This window comes from Zonotrichia albicollis, chromosome 11 (genome assembly GCF_047830755.1).
Source record: "Zonotrichia albicollis isolate bZonAlb1 chromosome 11, bZonAlb1.hap1, whole genome shotgun sequence".
Classification (NCBI taxonomy): Eukaryota; Metazoa; Chordata; class Aves; order Passeriformes; family Passerellidae; genus Zonotrichia; species Zonotrichia albicollis.
In genome coordinates this window covers 5,536,212-5,559,428 of record NC_133829.1, presented here as the reverse complement: position 1 = coordinate 5,559,428, position 23,217 = coordinate 5,536,212, and the positions used below count along the sequence as shown (strand labels likewise).

The 23,217-nt window shown below is 41.1% G+C and overlaps 1 protein-coding gene across 1 annotated transcript in view; it reads left to right on the top strand.

Annotated features, from left to right (window-relative positions):
- MCTP2 (multiple C2 and transmembrane domain containing 2) overlaps positions 1 to 23,217 on the top strand; it is a 116,763-nt gene that overhangs the window by 641 nt on the left and 92,905 nt on the right. Inside the window, exons 2-5 of the mRNA XM_074549201.1 lie at positions 13,996 to 14,093; positions 14,866 to 15,459; positions 20,585 to 20,647; positions 21,772 to 21,880. Coding sequence (XP_074405302.1) covers positions 14,932 to 15,459; positions 20,585 to 20,647; positions 21,772 to 21,880 — 700 coding nt within the window. The 5' untranslated portion in view covers positions 13,996 to 14,093; positions 14,866 to 14,931. The remainder of the gene's footprint in view (positions 1 to 13,995; positions 14,094 to 14,865; positions 15,460 to 20,584; positions 20,648 to 21,771; positions 21,881 to 23,217) is intronic.

The following is a 23,217-nucleotide window of genomic DNA, read 5'->3' as shown; positions in this document are numbered from 1 at the left end:
CCTTGACATAGCGGAGTTGTTTTAAGGGTAACTTTGATGGAAATTGTAGTGTGTAAGACACAGTTGTTTTTTTTTCCTTTTTTTTTTTTTTTTTTTTTTTTAAAGAGCTGTTCGTACGATTGTAATGAGAACCAGTGTGAATTTTCATTGATATTTGCTTAGCACAACTATGGCAACTGGCAGGGGTCCAGCTGGTGTCCTTAGTTTTATGACAGTTGGTCAAAGCTCACTGATAGCTGAATTGCTGCTACGTGGCATTAAGAAAATAAAAGTTCTCACCTGGATGTCTATATACTATTAGGTTACTGTGATTAAAGTGTAGAATTTGTCATGCATTTTGCAGTAATTCTCAGAAAAGATACTGTTGAGTGAGTCGATTTAGCTGTCAAGATGAATGAGTATATTTGAGTAATAATCTTACTTGTTTGATTTCTTGCTGCTGTTCAATGCCATCATAAAATAGCTTATCATAAAGCAAATAAACTTGCATGTGCTGTATCCTGAAGATGGATTCAGTATGTGTAGTTTCACTTTGCCTGTGGAAAGAAAAAACCAAAAGTGGTGCAGAGAGGAAATTTTCATTTTATATAAATTTTCATTTAAACAATTTTGTGCTTTTAAAAAATAAGAATGGCAAATTTTGTGCAATTTAGACAAGTTTAGCTTTGGTTATTTTAAAGGAGCTCTGGGATAGTTTGTAGATGTGTGGGTTTAAGGTGTCAATTATAAACAAGGGCATGAGGAGAGGCACTGCTGTCATAGACAGGAAGGTGGGTGTCTGAACAACCCAGGGATTCCTGTAATCATCCCCTCCTGGGGCAGTGAATGAGGCTGTGCCAATGCTAGAAGTGTTGCTTATCATGTCATTCAAGGTAATTAGAACCATAACTGGCTCAATTTCACTCATTTCACTGCAGGGTTTTGTTGGTTTTTTTTTTGTTTTTGTTTTTTTTTTTTCCCAGTGTCTTTTGCATTTGGTAATGTAAGCAGCTGCTTTTGGACTAACTGCACCTCTTACTTGAACAGAGGATTATTTTAAAAATCTACCTGCTTAGCCAAGGAACACTCCTGAGGAGAACAGTGTTTGCACGTTGGATGTTGAAGTTCAGTGGGATTTGGTGGAGCTGGAGTCAGGGTGTGTGTGTGGCTGGAGTGGGCTTGGGATAGAGGATAAACCTCACCCCAGAAGTTTCTTGGTTGGTCCCAATGACATTTCCAGGCAATACTGAGTGTCTGCTTCTCCTCCTTGAGTCCACACTGTGCAGATTTGCCCATTTTATCTTTAATTTTCATAGACAGCAGAAGGTTGGCATGAAGCCCCCACCAGTGGCTGTCAAATTCAGACAGGATGTGTGTAACAACTCGTGCTGTCACTTCATTGTGAGAATTTTCGGTTTTAACTGTTTTGTTCGCCCATCACCTGCACCATGAACTAATTCTAGTGTGAGATTTTGAATTCCAGTCTCCCAAAGTGCAGAGGGTTGGGGGTCTCATCCCCTGGGGTCCCTCTGCCTGGGCACTGGGAGAGGGAACCTTTACCTCAGCAGAGGAGAGCAAAGCATGCCAAGTATGCTCTGCATTTCCTCTCTGTTGTTTCCACCCTTGAGTGGAAAATTGCTCCTGATTTCCCCAGAATTGGAGGATTTACGTTGGCACTCTTCCCACATTCCCATTCTACTTCCAGTTGTACTTATTAGATAACACGCTTGCATAGGAGCTTGTTTATAAGAAAAAGAACATGTTTTTTTCAATCTATTCAACTATTTCCTATTCAGCTTAAGCATTTAAATGTTCCCTGGGCCCAAGGGGTCTGTTTCTTAAGGCTTAACTAGTCTTTTCAGGATTGTGGGGATGTTGGAACCATGAGTGCCATGAACTCTGATTTTAAATCACGTATCAGTGTAACAGCTGCTCCTGAGTGCACCTCTGTTCCCTGAGATGTTGATGCTATAACATCATCATAGAACCAGATGGAATATTCATATTTGAACAATTTACATGTCTCAATATCAAGGCTTTCTTTGTGTATCCCACTGTAATCCATAGAAGATTTTCTGTGATCCACATGAAAATTAACTCCCCGTTGTCTTCTGTGTGAAGGTTCTAATGAAGACCAAGAGTGATAAGAGAAACTGGGCCAAGTCTCCCATGTGAGATCAAATGATTGATCACCTTTTTATATACCTGGTAATTTCTGCCTTGGAGGAATTAGCTTGGGTGTAACTACAGGTTCACCAGCATAGCCGCGGAGTGGGTTGATTGCTGCGTGGGCAGATGGTTTTGGTCCAATTCAGAGATCAGTAGTAAGGAAGCTTTGCTGATAGAGACTTTGTTGCTGTTAGATGTTCTCTGTCTTCCCTGGATATTGGGTATCTTGTGAGCTGCAAGGCACTGTGGATGTGTAGTCTGTCTGTCCTGCCCTGAGGATGTCACCTCCTGAGGCACATTTGACTTTTGGCACCCCTGTGGCCTCCATGCCTCGCTGTGCCAGGGTAAACACTTTTAGGAATATAATTGTGTTTACAGTAACTCATCAAAAACCTACTCTGGAGTGATATAAAGAAGGGGCTTGCTCTATTTATTTGAAATATTAAGGGATTACAAATTTTTCTTAATCAAAAACTTCAGTCCTTTAAAAAGCTACACAGCCAGAGGTAATTTTCAAACCCTTTAAACTATTCTTTCAACTTAGAAATTACTTGGTAAAATATTTGTGAAGACTGTGGAAAATTAGATGTTAATTACCTTTTCTTGAAACATTCCTAGATGGTTTTGAACTTAGGTTGTTTTGCACTGCTTTATACATTCAGACAAATCAATTATCTTGGAGGGGCGAAAAAAACCTGTGGTGTGTGCCAGGTCAGATGTTTGGATGGTGTAACAGTAACCAGGTTCCTTGAATGAACCTCTCTTTCAATTAGGAGAGATCATTAGAGAGGAGAATGCAGGAGTGGGAACAGTCTGAGTGATGTGGAGTAAACAGAAAACAATTATTTATAATTTCACATAATTCAAGATGTTAAAGAGGTAAGAGTAAATGAGCATGATTCAAAGGTATTTTTTTTTCCCTAAGATCCTCTTCAATAAAAACAAATCTTCCATAGCTAAATTATGCTTCTGCTTCACACAAGCATTATTTATCTGTGGAGCTCATTACTCCAGTATCTTCCTGTTAAAGATATAAATGAATTTTAAAAGTTATTTGGCAAATCAAGAGAGAAAACGCCGGGGGCTGTTAATCACAAAGATGCAGGTACAATTTCTAGCTGAAGCGGCTCCTAAATCACAGATTCCTGGAAACAAGGATTATTCTGCAGGCAGAATCACAGTATGATTTTGTGACCTTATAGTCTTTCCCTGAGCATCTGTTTTTGGTCAGAGTTAGAGGCAGCTTATTGGGCTAAGTGGATATTTGGAGTGATGTGGTCCCCTTGTGTCCTGTGCGTGATGGAAATTTGGATGGGTTTTCCTGGGATCACTGCTGTTTTGTCTGGAATAGTTTCAAACAGGTGAACATTAGATGCAGCTTCAATTTCCACACTTGGGGGAAAAAACCTTGAACTAAATAATATGCTGTATTTCCTTAAGTTTTGATTAACTGTCTATTCATAAATGCAATCTGCAAAGAACACAGATGGAGTTGACCTTTTGCAAGGCTGCAGTGCTGCTGCAAAACTCCATTGTGAAATAACTGGATTATTGTGGGAAAATCTGGAGTATGTAATAGTTTTAGTTTTGATTTCTATTTTTTAAATGCACACTGCTTTTCTAAGAAGACTTTTTTTGTTCTTTCCTTCACATAAGCAGCCTGCTGACCTTTAGGCAATTTTTTTAACCCTTTCTCTGATTCTTTCACTGCCTCCTGTCAAACCCTAGGTGGGGACTGATGGGGACAAATTTTGTCTGTGCTTTCCTATTGATTTCTGAGGAAAACAGACCCCAGAGCTCAGAGTCTTGAGGTCTGCCTGTGGAATTGAAGCTGGATCTTCATGTCTGATCACGTAGGTGTCCAACCCGTCCTGCCACCAGAGAGGAACCTCATGTTGGGTAGGTTGGATGTTCTCTGTGACCATTTTGCCATAAAGGAGAGCCTCTTGGTAGCAAATTCTGGTGGTCTTCAGATCAAACAAATTCATTTGCTTGCTGCTTCTGGTGTTTTGGTCAGTGGTGGTGAGAGCTGGAGCACCCTGACCCAGGGGGTGACTTTTCCTCCTGCTGTGGTGGGTGCCTGGTTCTTGTGTATTTACACAGATGCTCCTTCACTGGCTTGTTTTCACTTTCCCACAAAAACAACTTGCTAAAATGCAAGCTAAATACGAACGTAGCTTTTGAGATCTTTGTTTGGTTTTGTTGGCCTTTTGGGATGGGGAGAAATAAAGGGAGATCTTATTCATATCCTTCCTTTCTGGGAAGCACTTGTACCCTTGACAATTCTTCCTGTTGCCCACTCCTAGAACTATAGATGTAGTCTGTGGAGTAAATTTTGCTTTACTGGAAACATTAGGTTTGGGAAAATTTCACTGTTTTGGGAATTCTGGGAATTGTGTAGTTTTACTGCCTTGAGATCAGAGCCAATCTAGAAATAAAACAATTCTGCTTTTGCGTAACGCCATAAATTAAGACACAGAAGCAGCTCTGTCTTTGTAAGATTTATGAGTGTGCACTTTCATTCTCTCCTCCCATATAGATAAGCCCTGCTCTTGAAGTTAAGTTTTCTAGCCAGGGCAGGACATATAATCTATATTGTTTGATAAACTTTTAATAGGGGTGAATGGAAATGAGGGGGCCACGCTAATTTATTTGAGCAGGCATTTGTCTGTGTTGCCATTGATGTGGAGGTGGTGATGATCAGGAGCTGTCAGCGAGGATGGGGCAGTCGCTCTTTCAGCTCACTTTATCACGGTCGTGAAAGTTCTTTTTTTTTAAAGTCTGACTCATTTGGGTTTAAGTGAGGAGAGATTAAGAGCTCAGTTCTTTGAAATTTTATTGGATGCAGGTTCCCCTTGAAGTAAAATCTTATTGAACCTAATGGTTTTGACAATTTCAAATAAAAATATCCAAATGAATGAACATAACTCATCCCCTTGTCGCTGCTGCTTCCCTCGGTTTGAAGAGGAATGTTTTTTTGCTGTCTTCCCTCATGGGAAACATCTGCAGATCCAAATGGCAGATCATTAATGTTCATTCAATAGCAGGCTTTGTTCCCAGTTTTTTCAACTTGGAAACAATTAACTGGAGAGTTTTATTTTGTCTTGTTTTCCTTTTGAATGCAAACATCTAATTCCAGTTATGTATTCTAGTGGATTTTATAGATTCCTGCTATTTGGGATTGCTTGTAATTATTTTAGAATAAATGCTCCCTACTCAAATTCAAATAGTGGGAAGGGTGCCTTTGTGCTTGTGGTGCAATTTTAATTTATTTTATTGCATAAGTGGCTGAATTTTCTGTAAAACTGTAAGATACAAATCTCACTACAAGGATGTGTGTTCAGGAAGGCTTCTCTTTCCTCCCATTTACCAAATGCTTCACAGTAGCATTTAACAAATAATCTGTCTGGCCTTTGATAGCAAGCAAATGAAAGCTGATCAAACATTCACCTACTTGGGTGCAAAAGTTGTTTGAACCAGAAAACCTGCAGATCTGTTCAGCTGACTGTGAGCAGTTTGTATTTCAGGACATTTGTCAGATTGGTGACTCCAGTCCATATCTGCTGGACGGAGGAACTGAAATGTGAATAGCTTATAATCCATTTTAAAAAACATTACTACATCTTTAAAGGGTTTAGTAACACCTGTTGAAAAGTTCTGGATTTGAGCTTTATGTGATTTTAATTCATGAGCCAAACCAGGAAATTGTATAATTATGACAGCTGAATTAAAATACCTTTTAGTCAGTATTCACCAGAACTAAACATCCATGATTATAAACCCAGTGTTTTGTTGGTTAATTAGGGGCTAAGTAGTCATAATTTGTGCACTTAACATTTACTTTGAGAAAATGTGAATGGGGCAGGATAATAACAAGTGGTCAGCTTGATCTGTTCTAAACTATCCTGCCTGGAGCTATGTGTGCATGAAAGGAGGATTAAAAACATACAAAAAACCCCCACAGTTGTAGCAGTCTACAAAGGAAAAGCCAGTGTGGTTGGGCAGCAAGAGCTGTAAATATGATTAAGGGAAGGTCTTTAAAGTTAACTATCTACTCCACCCTGCCTATGGCAAATATGCCCCACATGAATCAGGCCCAGACAGTTTTTTATGGACTGCATAGTGTGTCTGCAGGTTTTCATGCAGCAGGTGTGTCATATTGAATCATAGAAAAGTGAATTTTCAATTGCTTTATCACTTGTCATCCTAGCTCAGCAATGATAATATTCCTGTTTTGTGCAGCTTTTCTGATAGGATCACTTCCAGGAACTAGAATTAACAAAACCAGGCTTTGCTATAATTGAGATTCTCTGAATTTCTGCAAATAAAATCCTGAACAGATCACTTATTATTGACCCCAGCAGAGTATTCCTATGCTTTAATTTTTGTCTCTTTTATTCAAGCTTTAAATAGTTACTGGAATCATAGTTTGTGGTTTTCTTATGATGCTGCTGCTGCCTGTGTGTAGGGACTTCATCTTCAGCAAACCAAAACCCCAGTGTTAAGACTTTGGAAGTGTCAAAGTGTAATTGCCAATGCACATGAGTTAAATTTACAAACTTTACCTGATCTTCTCAGTGAGAAAGTAATGCTGTAACAAAAACTGCAGACCAGGTGCAGATTTGGAGCGCCAGGAGGCTGAAAACTCAGATGGTGAATGGAAAGAGAAACCTCAAAGGTGGCTCTTTCCTGTGAAAAATGACTGGCATTTAGAGATTGTGCTGGCATATGTTCAGTCCTTACAGTTGGAAAAAAAGGAAGTTTAAAGGAGTTTAAGGAGTCTTTGGGTTTGCTGCCATTTGTGTGCTGAGCATGTTGCTGTCATGACTTCAGGGGAGCAAAGTGACTGATTTTAGTTGTACGCATTGGCTTCTTCATATTTGGAGTACTAAATTATTGTCCAGGGTGAGACCCTCAAACACCTGACTTCACCAGGAGATTGCTAAGGGCTTTCTCTGTCTATGTCCCTTCTAACTTTTTCAGTGTGGTGCACAACTCCAGGTATTTAAGTGCTGTTATTTTCTGCTCTTGCAGAAAATCAGGGCTGCTGCTGGTGCAATTCCCTCATTCAGTGCTGTGCTGCAACACACCAAACTCTTTTCTTTAGGGATCCTTACTCAGCCTCTTGTCTTTGGGAATTAAAAGACTGCAAAAGCACAGGTTCACTTTACCTGCAGATACACCCAAGCTCTGAGGCTGGCTTTTGCCATGTTACTGTTGGAAAGAGGAACATGCTCTAGTAAGGAGAAAATTAAAAAAAAAAAGGACAAACCAGTAGGTTTTTTTCCTGCTCAAGTTGTCATCAGGGCATTTTTATGAATCAAAAATGTTCTGTTTGGGTTATTTTGGTAAATTGTTAAATAAAGAATCATACAGAGCTTTTAATAGACCTCTCCTCTATAGTCACTGAAATTTGGTAAGAAGTGTGACAGTAATAGTAGTTATTTAGGGGAAAATTCTGGCACATGGACAAGTAATTTGCGTATAGTCACAGGCTGCTTTTATTGAAATATATGGTTTAAGTGCTAGTAAAAGGCATGAGTTGATTTGGCCTCCAGTGGAAGTGAGTCTCTGATTTCCTTCCTAGGTTTGTTTTCTCTGAGAGTTATGGAAAGGGAGGATCTATTTCTGTGCACCTCTTGTTATAAAAATAAACCTTTTGTTGTGAGGGAGGTGAGCAGGGGCTGGAAGGACAGAGTGAGGATTCCCAACAGAGCTCCTCCAGCAGGGACCAGCTCCCTCAGCGTGGCTGTACCTGCTTTTATCTTGATTTTGTGCTGTCCCTCATGTGAGCCCAGTTATTTTAGAGCTCTTTTCATCTCATTCTTACTCTGTATGTACCTACCCCCTCTCCTTCCCCTTGCTGCTCACCAGCTTTCCCTCTCCCCCTGCTCCCAGGGATCTTCTGATGGGATTGGGAACAACGAGACAAATGATAAACCAGATCCAGTCAGTAAGAAAGAAGTGTCCCAGCTGCTGGGGTGATTCAGCAGACGGCACAGTGCCTTCAGGAGAAGGATCTGCCCCTCCAGGATCTCCCTTGGAGTCTGCTTTGAGGTGCACATCAGCACTGCAGGGAGCAGATCTCTGTGCACAGGCGTCCCTGGAGAGCTCTGCTGCCCAGCAGGCGTTGTTTGCACTGGAAAGATCATATCTGATTGCCCCATTCTGGTACAATCCCACAAATTCGGCTGGAAAGGTTGGAAGGGCCTTTTTGCTTGCACAGGTACAACTGCAAGCCACAGTATTTTGAAGGAAGCTCAAAGAGTGGAAGGAACTTGTGAAATATGTTTGTAAAAATACACCCAAACACTTCCTCCTTCATTTCCTCTATACATACTCATCATTTTTCTTCTGTTTTAGAAAAGACAGAAGCAAAATGAAAGCAATACTTTCATAAGCTGGAGGCAGGTGCATGGTATTTTCTCAGTAACTTTCACTATCTGATGCTATTTTAAGATGCTTGTAGCAGCTGGTCGTTCTCTTATTTCTCCTAGTTACTGTCTGCTCATAAATGTTGAGAAAAAAGCCCTCCAGATTATGCAAAAGAGCCTCTAAGGAGTTAAAGTGGGCCTGTTCCTCTCTTGCTGCTAACTGGAGGAGGATGTGTGCTTGTTTCATGTGTTTGTGAAAGATGAAACTCATCACGTTTGAGCCAATTAAAAATCAAAAAGACAAGCATGGCATCTAAAAGAGCCTAAAACCCCATGAATCTGTGAAAAAACCCCAAACCCAACCAAAACCAACAAACCTCAAACCTAAAATAGAAAATATTACTTTAGATGCCTTTATTATCTGCATGTAACAAACAGGATTTTCTTTAGGCTTTGTATTTACCCTGGACGTTACTTGTGATCTTCTGCAGAGACTGTAGATTTCTTTCATCCCACATCAAGAAAATAAAGCTGGTTTGTTTTGGATATCTTGTTTCCATTGAAGCATGTAAAATTGTTTCTTATGAAGCACTTGTTCTAGTCTGGCTGACAGCAACAGGTCAAGTCTCGCTTTTATTTTATATATTTGAGTTTAGCATCCTGCTACGCTCTGCAAATGAATCTGTTACAGCAGAGCAGGATCTGTATCCACAGACTGGCATCATTTGAAGCCCTACAGGGAAGCTTAAGCTCAGTGGGAAGATTTGGAAGCTGCCCAAGCCATGACCCTGCTTTAGCAGCAAATCACCTGTGCAGTGAAGATTTTACCTGCACTGCATCAGTGCACTCCCCGTGATGCTTGTTAGTGCTAAAAATAATTCTAACACTGATTTCCCCTGGGTAATTAGCCTGTGCAGAGTCAGATTGAGATTAGATTCTTTTTTCTGGTGCCTTATCAAATTTAAGTCCAGGTATTTGCCATATGCTGCAGGGAGAAAAGGCTGTCTCAATTTGTCCATATTGTGCTCTATGGAATTCAGTGTCCCTTGCTGCCCTCTGGAATCACACCCAGCTCAGCTTTCCACTTGGGACTTGTTTTGTATTTTTTTTTCAATTTTTTTTTTCATTTTTTGTGGGGTTTTTTATTTATTTTATTGGGGTTTATCTTTTTTTTTTTTTTTTTTTTTTTTTGCAAAGGGGGCACAATGCTTTCTTGAAGGTGTTGATGATCCAAGGAACATCCTGTCCCTGGTAAAGTATTCCCTTTTCTTGTAATAACTGGTGCTGGGTTAGGAAATATCCAGGGCAAACTGGTAATGCTCAACAAAGGGTTACTTGATTTGGATGATATTTTCTTATCTCTGTGGCTGTTGGTGCTTATCATAAAGCATTGCCAGATAAGGGACTGAAATAAGCCCTTATTGCAAAGAAGGAAGTGTTGGTTTCTTTACAAGAAGTCATTCCATTCCTTGTAAAGGTTTATCTTTGGCTGTGTCTGAGCTACAATGATATTAAAAACCTGGGGTACTTGGTATGTTCTGTTATAGAAATAACCATCCATGCAGTGGTTGTTCAGCCAGCAGAGAGCTATTTCCCTGATATTTTCCTTTCTCTCCCAAGGAGGAATGATTTCATTTATGGCTCCTAGAGCCAGAAGACTCAATTTATAGCAAAAAGATAAAATAAAAATATGGAAAAAAGTCCTCAGTCCCTTTTCCCCCAGCTCTGTTATCACCTTCTTGTCGGCCTTGTTTCTCAGGGCACTGAATTCAGACGCTATAAACCTAATGGAGGTTATAAACTCATATTAGAACCTTCCATAGCCAAATATTATGTTGCATAAGGGAAATGTAATTATCTTATCTTGTAATTTGTACAAGGTCTCATGCATTAGGTTTTAAGCCAGTGAATGTGCCAGACAGGCAGAGATTGGGATGAATATCCTATTCCAGAGCAGCCAGAATCAATAGAGGTTTTACACTGGGGGAGTTCCATTAGTTCCTTCCAATTTGAGCCTGTGCTAATATGCATTCCAGTGAGGAGCACCTTCCTAACAGCCTCTGATGCATGTGTTGGTAATTTCAGCTGCCATGGATTTAGGTGTTTATTAGCATTTAGTTGTAGCTGAAAACATACTGATTGAATTTGAACTTAGAGGTGGCTGGCATGCACACTGACCCAAAGTTTTCACCTTCATTGGATAAACAAATGAGTACAAGGATTAATGGATTTAATTAATCTAGAGCTGTAATAGTGCTGGCATGGTGCTCAGGTGTGTTTTTGTCATCTGGGCTGACTTTGAAGATGATACTTCAAAAATATTAACGAGGAGCATCTTCAGTGTGCACGGGGCTCTTCTGGGTGTGCAGGGAATGGTTCCATGGTGAAGAAAGACAATTTCTTCCATAATTCCAGTGTGTAAATCAATTTGGGTTTGTTCAGTTTATTTGCTTGGTTATATTGGCACTTTTATAATATTTTCAAAGTGTCTTGCAGTATTTCTCACTTGTGGCTTTGCTGGCTTCCTGTCAAGTCAGTAAGTGAAGTAGAATTGCAGGATGATTTCTCTAGGCTTTCAGTGGCATTTGAAATATCTCTTATAGCCACCTGCTAGAACATCTAAAAAATCATTTAGCTCCAAATATTATGTGAATTTAAGGGAGTGCATATGGAGTGTTTTACTGAAAGAAACCAAAGCACATAAAAAAAAATTCTGAAAAATTCCAAGAACCATAATTAGAAGATACTTAAGGGAGGATAAAATGCTAGAAATATTTGTTCAGTCATAGTGAGCTATGACCAACTTTTTTTGTCTGTAATCCTTTCTGTCCCTATTGCCCCCAAAAGAGGAGGAGATGGCGAAATAAAAGGGTGTAATAAAAATGACAGGTGCAATCAAAAGCAGTTTCTCTGAAGGAAGAGATTAAAGTATATGGATTCTTCTGAGCATTTGAGATTTGGCAGCATATTAAAGAGAAAACTGAAGGAGGTAGACTGAAAACATTGTCTTTTTCTCGTTACCTAAGAACAAGGAGCCATTCAGTTAAATCAAGAACAACAGAGTTAATTTGATAACAGGAAGTGTGTCTCTTTGAATGTTTTCTGTTTGCAGATTTTTGCCACAATGTGCCATTGAAAGGGGAAGAATAAAGATGCCAAGCTTAGACCAATAATTTGGCAAAATATGTTTTTTTCCCTGTGGTTGCTCAGGGAATATTTGGCAATACAGTTGGCCATGAACTTCTGAGGCTGAGGAAGGAAGAGGGAAAGCTTCTGGCCTGTGACCTACATGAACAACATGTTGGTACCAAGGGCACCCTTTCCACATGCAAGGGAGAATTTCTCTCTCTTCAAAATAAAGCATTTCTATTGATACTGTTCTGTATGGAAGAGACAAACAGAGGAAATTGATGTGGGAAGAAAGAAGAGTTGTGTGTGTGAATATGGGGTGGCCCCAGCAATCTTAGCTCCAGCACCACTGAGGAGAAGGGTGGTCCCCATTCCCAATGTTCCAGCAATCTCCCTAGGGAACATTTCTTGTCATGGTGGAGATCTGTGTGAGTCTTCTTGAGCTGAGGAAGTGAAAAAGCAGATGGCTGATGTCAGAGTGCATGTGCCCTTCAGACTGTATTTACCCTTTTCTCTGATGAGAACACATTGTCTATTTGTTGTTAACTGCGTATCATAGCCATCATTCGGGTTAATTTATTTGTAAATACAATACTTAGTAAGAGAAGCTGTAGCTGCAGCAGCAATGTGGGTGTAGAGGTCCAGAGGCAGAGTATGGTTAAACTTTCAGGCAATGCAGTGACCAGGGATGGGTTTATTTCTTCTGTGGCCTCAGTCAGACAACCTGCTGCTTCCTGTGCAGCAAATATCACTGATGTGTTGCTCCAGTGCAGGAGCTGTGAGGTGGCAGCCCAGTGGAGCCATCCCTGCTGTCTTGACAAAACCCCTTTTAAATTTTTTTTAACATTTTTATTCCACTCTGTTGCTGCTGGGCTTGAGGAGGACTCTGCCCGCTTTGGGTTAAATGCAGTCAGATATCAGAGACACAGTGTGGTCCCTTTTAGAATGGGCATTTCTAATCAGCAACTGAGGCAATCTAACTGGGAAAAAGAACATTTGACTTGGGGAAAGCAACTGGAAAAACCTACAGGAATAAATCTGCTCCTTGGTAACAAAATCTCAAAGCAAACAAAATAACAACAACAACGGCAGTGGATCCTCAAAGTGAGAGGGGTGGAGAATAACAGGAAGGGAATGGGAAGTAGTAAGTGCCTTGGGAAGTGCATGTTGAGCTGGGCTCTGCCTTTATTTGCAACATCTTGGCTCCAGCAGGTTTCAGTGCAAGTAGGCGAGCCATGCAGAGAGCAGTAGCAGAAGATGAGTTGTTTAAATGACTCCCAGCAGTGTGTTTCATAATGTTTTGTGCAAACGTGTTTAGCCCAATAACTTCTGTTGCTGGCATGTGATGTAAGGCTGCCAGGAGGCTGTGCCTGCCTTGTCAAGGTTTTATGGAGACAGGGAAGGGCCTCAGTGAAAGCTCTTATCTGGCGTGAGCAAATCCAGCCATGTCTCCTGAGGCTGTGCAGGGCATCAGGTGCTGCTCCAGCACAGGCATCCCTCCATTCCCAGTCAAACTGGGCTGGCTTTTATGTCTTTGCTCCTCCCTCTGTAAATCTGTTGTGCTTCTGCCTGAGTTCAGTGAGAAATACAAAAGAATGGTGGGTCTTTCTGTGTGAAATCTTCCTCTGTGAGGTTCAGAAAACTGATTTTACATAGTGGTGCTGTAAGGGACAAAAAACCAATTTCAGTTTGTCCATGTGCACTTTGATATTGTGGCTGTGTTATGTTGATAAATCTACACTAGCATACATTCCTGTTTGGACACAACCTGTTACTGCCTTGTGAATGCATGCAGTGCCATTAAGCTTATTCATTTATTGTGTTATAACAATGCTGATATTCTTTATTTGCTAATATAAATGAGGGAGGGGAGGATTGTGCAGCTTTAGTTAGAAAGCAATGCAGTTAGAGAATTTTTTTGTATATTGCTGAACACTCTGCAAGTGTGGCAAGGTTAGTCATAAAGTTATTTAAATAAAGTTATTAAGTAACTGGTTATGCAGCCTCATTCAAATTAATGAATGCAAGAGTAGATTTCTTTGAAAGCAGGCAGTAATTTTTCTTTGTGCATTAATCTAACAATTGTGTTTCTGTTGCCTTTCCTGGTGTTTTTCCTAGTAATCAGGAAAACATTGGGAAGTAATTTTTTGTTGATTATGCAATAGTTAGAAGGTAAACATGCTGTGAGTTTAGGAACAGCCCTCATGTATTTAATGGGTGCATATTTCTGAGGATGTGGGTATGTACTGAAACCTCTGTGTGTGTGACTGTAAAGGAGTAAATCTGCAGGTTTTACCAGCTTTTTTCTTACTGGGTTTGATGATTTGACCACTTCTTTTCACAGAATAAGGATGATTGCTCAGCTGTTAACCACGGAAGAGTCTGTCTGTGAGGATATTCCTGTGCACAGAGGTGTCCCTGTTCCCTTACGATGCCCATACAGTGAGTGATTTTATTTTAGCTCTTTTATTCCTGACCCTCCCAGCTGTGTAAATGCTCACTGTGAATCAGCTCAAAGATGAGTCCACCAGTAGGTTTTCAAAAGTGATCCACCCATCCATTTTTTGTTATTTTTCTCTCAGTTGCCTACTTTACAAGAAAAAATAATTCTGCAGTTTTCACTGACAGTGGGTTAATGTAAGGGAGTGTTTTGAGGTCCCAGTTGGGATTCCTCAAGTTCAATGTCTTCTCTTCAGCCTCAGCTACTTAGTTTTTACATATCTGCCAACAACACATCCTGTAAGAATCCATGTAGCCTTGGAAATAGTCAACAAAGCCCTACATGGCCTGGGAAAGTGGCAGCAGAAATGTCAGTGCCAGCTTTGCCAGCATGTTTTGTGTGCTTGCATTATCACGATCTAATTCCCGTCAGTAAGCTTTGTACAGAAACAGTTTCAAATTGGACAAATCTCAAGTTTTCACAAATCAGGACTTGACAGAAGAAGAAATGTAATGTCCCCTCTTAGAAATAATGAAGTAGTGGGCAGACATTGCATTTTTGTGTAGGAATAAATACTTGCTCTGGCTGTTTTCCTCCTAAATAATCAAACCTACCCACCAGATTGTATTTGGAAGCACTTACTAATGTGACATGCTCTGTTTTAACTGTTCAGAGAAATGACTGAAAGTTTTTAAGATGAGACAACATGAATCATAGTCTTGAGCGGCTGTTCACTTTTGTGATTGACTTGCCTCCTTCCTACGTTCCTTTTAGTCACCCTGGGAATCGCTGAAGCTGTTCTGTGCAGGAGGCACTGCTGAGATTCCCCTTGCAGCAGCAATGGACTTGGACAAACAGTCCATGTGGGGATCCCTGAAGCAGAAGACGCGGCCGTTCCTGCGAAACCTGAGCGTGAGGAGGACGAAGAAGAGGTCAGGCAAGATGCTGGAGAGGAAGGGCCGCTCCTTGGACCGCTGTCTCAGCGTGTCCGTGCCTGACATGCTGGAGGTGGACACACTCATGGAAGAAGAGGAGGAAGAAGAAATTACTTACTCCAACGCTCAGGTGTTGTCGAGCTGCTCCCCCAAGAGCTTTTCCAGGTCTGTGGTGTCCCTGAAGAGCAGAAACGCCTCGGTGAAGGCAGCGGGAGAGGACTGGCTGTGGGCGTCACAGCAGAGGACACGGACGGAGCTGACGGTCACCCCCCCAGACATGCAGGATGTGGGCAATCACCTGCTGTCCTCACGAGGAGCTGAGGCTGTGGGCAGCCCCGTGTCCGAGGGGAAGAAGAGGAGATCCAGCGAGGACCTCTTTGAGCTGCTGCAGAGCTCCCGGCTGAGCGCCGCGCTGAGCGACGAGGGGACAGAGGTGGGTGCTGCAGCAGCAGCGAGGCTCAGCTGCCGCCTCCTGTGGGCTCCTCGTGCTTATCCTTCATTTTCTGGGTTGAAAAGGGATGGAGGATCCAACCAAGGCCAGGCTGGACAGGGCTCTGAGCAGCCTGGTGGAGTGGGAGGTGTCCCTGACCATGAAGTGAGCTTTAAGATCCTTTCCCACCTGAACCATTCTGTGAGGAGGGGGCTCTGTTCAAGGAATGAATGAGCAATGAAAATAAGCCTAAACTTTACATGATGTACACATTATTTAAGACTAGTTCAGCTGTCCTTCCTGTCAGTCTGGAGCTGCAAATAACTCTGCTCCAATTTTTTAGTTCTTTTATTATTCTTCTGTTCTTTTTAAAGATACCTGAGATTTTTCAGATCTGTTGGAATTGCTTGCTCAAATCAAAAGTTGTTGCAGTTCTCTGAGCTCAGAATTGAGGTGCTGATACATTTGCTTTCTAGTTAATATAATTACTAGGATTGCTATGTAGCACTATCAATTTGCCATCCACCCACTGAAGACTCTGATGAAGGCAATAGGTGAAAGACAGCTGTGAGCAAGGTGAGCTCTGCCTGTACCTGGAATTAAGCAAAACAAGCACAAGATAGGGAACAGAACATGTAGCATCATTCTCAGGACTGTTTTTTGGTTTTTTGTGAGGATGATTTAAGGAGGTGAAAAACTAAAATGTTTTCTCTGCACTGTCTTATCCCCCTTTCCTTCCCCCTGCTCTGTGCTCAGTATTTGTGTCTGGACATAAATGTCCCAGGAGGATCAGAGACCAATACTGTCATGAAACTAATTCCTGCCTGGCCTGAGCAAATTGGGAATCCTGAGGAGCTCTATGATAGTTTCATTATATCGACAGCATGTGAAGGTTGTGGCTGCAGGAAACACTTCAGGCAAAATTTGTTTTAGTTAGATTTTGTGGAAGTATGTCTGCTCCCGTTGAGTTCTCTCTGGGAAGGTTACATTTTGAACTTTCTGAGGCCTTTTTCTCATTACCTGATTGTTGCAGTTGTGGGAGCTGCCTCTGTAGTCGTCCAAGATGCCAAAATGGGAAATGGGAGTTTTTTGTTCCAATCTTCCCTTGGGAATAGGGATTTCTCAGGTTAATTGTTTTTTAACTGCACCCTCAAAAGGATGATTAGCACTGATGTGGGGAAAGTGGTACTTTCTGATATAAACTGCTTGTTTTGCATCTCAGAGACCTGTGTATTCCTACCAAATGGGTGTTAGCTCCCGGTCTGTTGTGATGCAGAGTGTCAGACTGGTAGTTACTGACCATCACTTGTGGTTTAGGATTGCTAAATTGTTCACAAATTGGTTTCACGTTGCTGGAGTGTTCATTATCTTGAGGGCTACTTAAGCGACTGAAATAGTACAGTACTTTGTTTCTCTGCTCAAACATTACTCAAAAGTTATAGCACTTCACTCGGCATATGATAAATCTATGGATTCAGCTTTTTCCTGCTGTTGTATGCCAGAAACCCTAATCTAAACTCTACCTTAGCACAACAAAGTTAATGCTAAGTCCTGCTTTGATTTTGGGTGAATTGAGTGTTCTAGGAGAATGAAGTACCTGCATAGTGATGAAATAGTTTAACCTCAAGTCCAGTTTCAGCCAGATGCAATCCGAGTCTGGCTTATTTTCTGCAGCACTTACGTCTACATCTTTCCCTAAATGTGTGTTTCTGTATTTTCTGGTGTGTGTAAATCATTTGGTATTTACTTGTATGGCAAATCATCTCTCTGTGTGAATATGCTTCCTTACTGTAATCTGCCTCCAGTGCAATTTATAAAGATCTTTCTCCTTGCGAATAAAAGGAGAGGAGAGTGAGGCAAAGGAAAGTAGAAATAAGGAGAATTGAGCAAATTTAATTATGTTGAATCTGGTGAAAAACAAATTCAATATTGGAAGGTGTCCATGGCAGGGAGGGTGGAACTATTTGATGTGTAAGGTCCCTTCCAACCAAGCCTCAATATTCTATGATTATGTGACAACCTCAATATTCAGCTTTACTTGTACTTAATTGAATAATTACTGGGTTTGTACTGTGTGTACAAATACACGTGTGTGCCTGGGATGGGAATAGTTTGTTACAGAAAATTTTGGTCCCTGAATGCTGGGTGGGGTTGCTCTGAGGAGCACAAGAGTTCCCATTGTTCTTGTGTGAGCATCACTCCCTGCCCAGGGAGGTAAATCAGAAGGAAGGCAGATCCCTGGAACAAAACAAACTAAAAAAAGCAGAAATGTAGGCTGAGCTCCTTTCCCCCCTGAATTGCTTGTCACATGCCACCTACTCATTTCCTGGTTGTCTTTGGCCACCCGATACCGTGAGATCAGCATGTGCTTGTGGTTTTCTCACTTGTGTGAACTCCCCTGCAGAGCTCAGCACAGCCCATCCTCACCAAGGCTCTGCCCAAATACCATTTTCCCATTTGTGAGAGGTTTGCTCTCTGTTCCCCATTGCACCCAGCTAGGCAAGGCTGAAGAAGCAGGTGAAGTTGTGTTGAATCCCTACGTGATTCAGGTTGTAAAAGGTTCCTGTAATGCCATTTTTTTTTTCCATTGGGTTTTGTCCATGGCCACGTGTCATTGCTGAAGTGCTCTGATATCTCTTTATCTGCTTGCCAGCACTTTGCAGTGAGTCACTGTCCTGGTTTAGGGCGAATTTGGGCAACCCAAAGCCTTGTCCTGTTGCAGATGCACTCAGTGGTTTTGTCTTTTGAATAGTTCTGCAGAAACCAAGAGGAGGCAGAGGTGGGAACGCTTGTCAAGAAGAACTTTCAATTTGTGTATATTCATACATCTACTCTTGCTTGATTTGTTTTCATGCAAATATATTTGGGGCTGTGACACCCCCCCGGGTGTGCCCACTTTTGTTTAAAGTTGAGAAGTGTCACTGTAGTTTGATAAAATCAAGGTTTCAGGACCATGTTTTCACCAAGACTTTTATCTGTATTCAGTGATCTCACTGCAGTTAGCTACCTAGAGTAACAGTAATTTATATTATGTGGAGCTAAAATTGAAAAAACCCAAGTTTTTCTATTTAAAATGATAATTGTTCAATATCTGTGGATGTAATGCGAGTAAACAAAAAACAGAATAAAGACAAAATAATAATTTTGAGGGTAATTTTAAAATAAATGATATCAAGCTAGCCAAGACAATACTTCTAAAATTATGATTTCGATGCAGTTCTTTGAACCCGTTAGTGCCGTGTAAAACAAGCTGTGAAGAGGGACCATTACCAGTGCCAGTGATGGTGCCTGAAGGAGATTCCTGTGAAGCCAGAGACTCCAAGAAACACCATGTTTAATGCACATGAGTGGGATTTTATGCATACTAGTCAGAAAATTCAAAGTTAGGGTTCCCCTAGTAGCTGTAACTCAGCTCCGTTGTGTGAGAAAATTCTTCTGCTGCTCTTTATGATGATAATTTTTCCACTTTTAATGTGTTTTTGCAAGGTGGCCAAGTTATGATTACTGTGGGAACCATAAAGTTAGATTTTGTGTGTCGTGCAAGGGAAATCTTCCTTGCAATGCTGGATTTCTGTACTTCCTGATATCTAATATATGTATTTGCAGGAAGAGAAGGGAAAAAATTACACAAAGGGTATTTTTATTTATTTCAGCATGTCAATACAGCCAAGATTTATGTACTTTGGTGCAGGAGCTGGTTGACTTTTAAATGGTTCTGTGGTGCTGCACACAATGCTGCTTTCATTGGAGAGGTTTGGATGTTCCCACCCTTTCACATGAGGATCGAATTCCACCTTGTGTGCATTTCTGCAGACAGAAACTGCCCTTAGCATAAATCTTTGTGTTTGAACGTGCTGTGGTTGCCCTGCATCAGACCAGAGGAGTTTCCCAGGCACCTTGGTCTTCTTCAGCTGACATGATGGTCATGGGCTCTTGGAGCAGCCAAGGGAGCATCAGAGATGTCCTGGGTGATGAATCACTTCAGACAGACTTGAGATTGGGCCATTCTACCCTCAAGACGTTGGATGAGTCAGTATTTAGGAGGAAATGTTTGACTTCCTCTGCTAAAAAATCCTTTGGATCTTCCAGTTATTGCAGCATGTTTCTCGTATTTCTATTTTCTCTTTTGTTGTGGTTTAACCCACCAGGCAGCTAAATATCACATTTTCTCTCTTACTCCTTGCTCAATGGGAACCATCATATGCAAGAGAGAATTGGGGGTTAAAGGTAAAATTTATGGGTCCAGATAAAGACAGGAAAGGGCAGAAAAGGAAGAATAATAAGGAAGAATGACATTATTATTTTAATAATATTTAATGTATTATAAAGATATTATAACACAAAAGTCTAAAAAATTAATTATATTAATTATATATTTTATATGATATTTTAAAGTAATTAATATTTTGATGGAAATGATACGGCAGTTAAAGTATTAAAACAAGTGAGCGCAGTGCAGTTGTTTATCACCTGCTGACTGATATCCAGTGAGTTCCTCATCAGAGGGACAGTACTTGTCCAGCAAGAACTAAAAACATCAGTGTGTTATCAACATTCTTCTCACCCTAAATCCAAAACAGAACACTGTACCAACTACTAGAAGGAGAATTAACTCATCCAAAAAAAGGACACCTTTCCCTTTGACAATTTCTTTTTAACTTTTCCTCTGAGCAATTTAATTTTAAACTCAAACCAAAAAAAAAAAAACCCCACACAAACAACAACAAAGAAACCCCAAACACCAAACCAAGTTAAAAAACTATTTAAAAAACTTTAAAGTGGAACCTGCTTTTTGTGTGGTGAAGGAGAAGTTGTGGTCGAGTGAGAGCAGCAGGCTGCCAGACACAACAACCTTCAGACACCAGGAGAGTTTGTGATAAGAACCTTCAGCACCCAGTGCTGGGGAGGAGGAGAAGAAATTTATTCCTAGCTGGAAGCAGGCACCTATTTTTCCTGGATTAAACTCAAGAGCAGTTACTGTAAAACAGGAAAAAGAAATATATATTTAAATTATCTATAAGCATAAGTAAGAGCATTTCATTCATTACACGTATGTAATCTTGACTGATGCTAGGAGCATTTACTTTCCTGTATTGTTGTCTAATTCATTGTATATTTTGTTTTATAGTACCCATCTGGAGAAATGGATTTTGACTCTTCCCTATCATCTCAAAACTTTGATGACCAAATGGTAAGTCCTGTCATTTTGAAGCTTGATCAGGAACACAATTTGTTTTAGATTTAGGTTCTTTGCTTCTTACAAATTCAAAAACTCATCAGGTGAAGAGCCCGTCTAGAGATTTGCCCAGTGTGTTGGGGTTTTTTTTGTGGGGGTGTTTCAGTTTGTGGGGGATTTGTTTATTTAGTGGTGGGTTTGTGGTTTTTTTTTTGGTTTTTAGTAGTTCAAAGTGGTTGCTAATGTTTTAAATAGACCCAAATGTTCTGGATTTTTTGAAATACTCTATAAAATCTGTATTGTACTGGTAGCTGATGAGAGCAGCAGCGTAAATACTCAAATAACAGTGTAGGAACAAACCGTATTAAAGTAAATACAGCAAGTAACACAGCTGTAGGCTTTGACAGATAGCAAAATCAGTAGCAAAAGGGCAATGTGAAGAGGCACTGGCAGTTCTGACATGTTATTCTCATGTAAAACATGTTTGCTTTGTGCATGAACTTCTCTACCTTTGCCCTCTGATAACTTCTCAAGTGCTGTCCAGAGCTGTTTTCACCGAGTGTTCCAGCAGGAGGAGGATGCTGAGCTGTGGCAGCACCTCTGAGGAGCAGAAATCCTCTCGAGTTTGCTTCTGCTAAAGCTCACAACCAGCACTGCCTGCCACTGGCCTTCTCTCTTTTGGAGCTGCACAAAGAAGTGCTGTGCTCTCCTCTCAGCAGCTCTGTGAGATCTGTTCTTCCTCCTGAGGTTATCAGGTGGATACAAAGGACTTTCAGGGTCTCTTCCAACTTGAGAGATGCTCTGAATGCACAAAAAACAGCTCAGAAAAAAATGTGCTGATAGGATTTTGAAAACCTGTGCATGCATTGGTGATTGTTATATCACCGCTCATTTTCAGGTGCTTTGTTGAGCACACTTGATGCTGATACTTAGCTACTTGCAGAGTGAAGGAAAGCCTGGGAAAGAAATATTTTTTCTTTTCCCTCTTTTTTTTCTTTTTTTCTTTTACTTTTTCTTTCTGTCAAGGATTGCCCTAAGGAAAGAGCAGAACTTTATCTCTGCAGCAGCATTGGGAGCACACCTGCCTCGTTTATGATCTGCTTCCAGAGGTGTGTGACTGATTCCTTTGTTCTCCTTAGGCTCTGGAGGAAGCCAACGACTGCCTGAGTGAGCTGCCCAGCCCCTTTGCCTACCTACTGACCATCCACCTGAAGGAAGGCAGGAACCTGGTTATCAGGGATCGTTGTGGTGAGCCCCACCTTCCCTCTGGCTTCCTGCAGAATTCTCACACTTTATCACTTTGTTCACTCCTTTATCACTGATCTGGTTGGCAGCAAGCTGGCTGCTTATCTGCAGTGCAAGGAGCCATGGCCTTGTGTCTCTCCTGCAGGTCAGAGCACTCAGAGGTTGGGTTTATCCACCCTGGATACTCAGGGGAGGGAGCTGCCCTCTGCCTGTGCAGCTGCAAGGCTCCTTCTTAGCTGCCCTTAGCACCTGGACTCATTCAGGAGCTGCAAGAATTCTATTTGAACTTAAAACCTCCAAAGAATAATGGGAGGTTCATTAAATGATAGAGCTGCTCTTAGGAGTGCTTTTGGGATTATCTGCAAAGATGTTAATAAAAGGTGGAGCCACAGGAGCAAGGCTGTAAGCCAGCAATCCTCTAACCTGGGATGTGGCTGAGCAATGACAGCATCCTAAAAACCCAGAACCCAAATGACATATCAAAGAAATTGTAAAAATATTTGGGGAATTCCTGGAAAAAAGTGTGAAAATGCCTTCCCTTAACCTGGCTTTTATTCAGGATTTTGGAAGAGGGAGTAGAAATACTTGTGAGAAGCCAGTCACTTGCTGTGGAGGGAGAGCTGCCCTGCCAGAGGCTCTGTGCAGCCTGTAGGACCCTGAGGCAGCAGCTGTGGCAGGACCTTCCATCTGAAGCTGTCAGAGAGCTCTTCCATACGTCCAGGCTTGATTCCATATTTTTTTTCCTGCATGTGGAAACAGTTCTGGTAGTTTTGTCTTGCAAAATGTCTGAGCAGCTTCTTTTGAGGTGAAGCCATGGGCTTTATTCATTTGGTTTTAAACAAAATAAACTTGCACAGCCTGAAGGCCTGTGAAGGTTGAAGGTTTGCACCTGGAGGGACCTGTCTGATTTCACATGAGGTGCTCATTGGGATTTCTCTTGTCTGATATCTCAGTTAACTTTTTCCATACTGGTTTTTCATGGCTTCCCAAAACAGTAACTTTTGGTTGAGTGTATGCTTGCTTTTCCTACCAGTTTTTGGAAGAAGTGAACCAGTACTTAGATTAAGATCTTTATGGTTATACAAAAGCTTGAATTTCCTAACAGTGTAGCAGTTCTTTAGATTTTACTGGCAAGATGCACAAGCCAGGACACATCCAACTGCTCCTAGGAAAAAGATGCTGGAAATGAGCAATTCTAGCAAAGTAGTATTTCTAGAGAAGACAGAGCATACTTTGCTCTAGGCTGTGTTTTGTTGTGTAAGAAAGCAAATGCTTGTCTTAGTAAAGCATTGGACAGCACAGGGAAACAACATAAGGGGGGAAAAAAATCCCTTTTGATG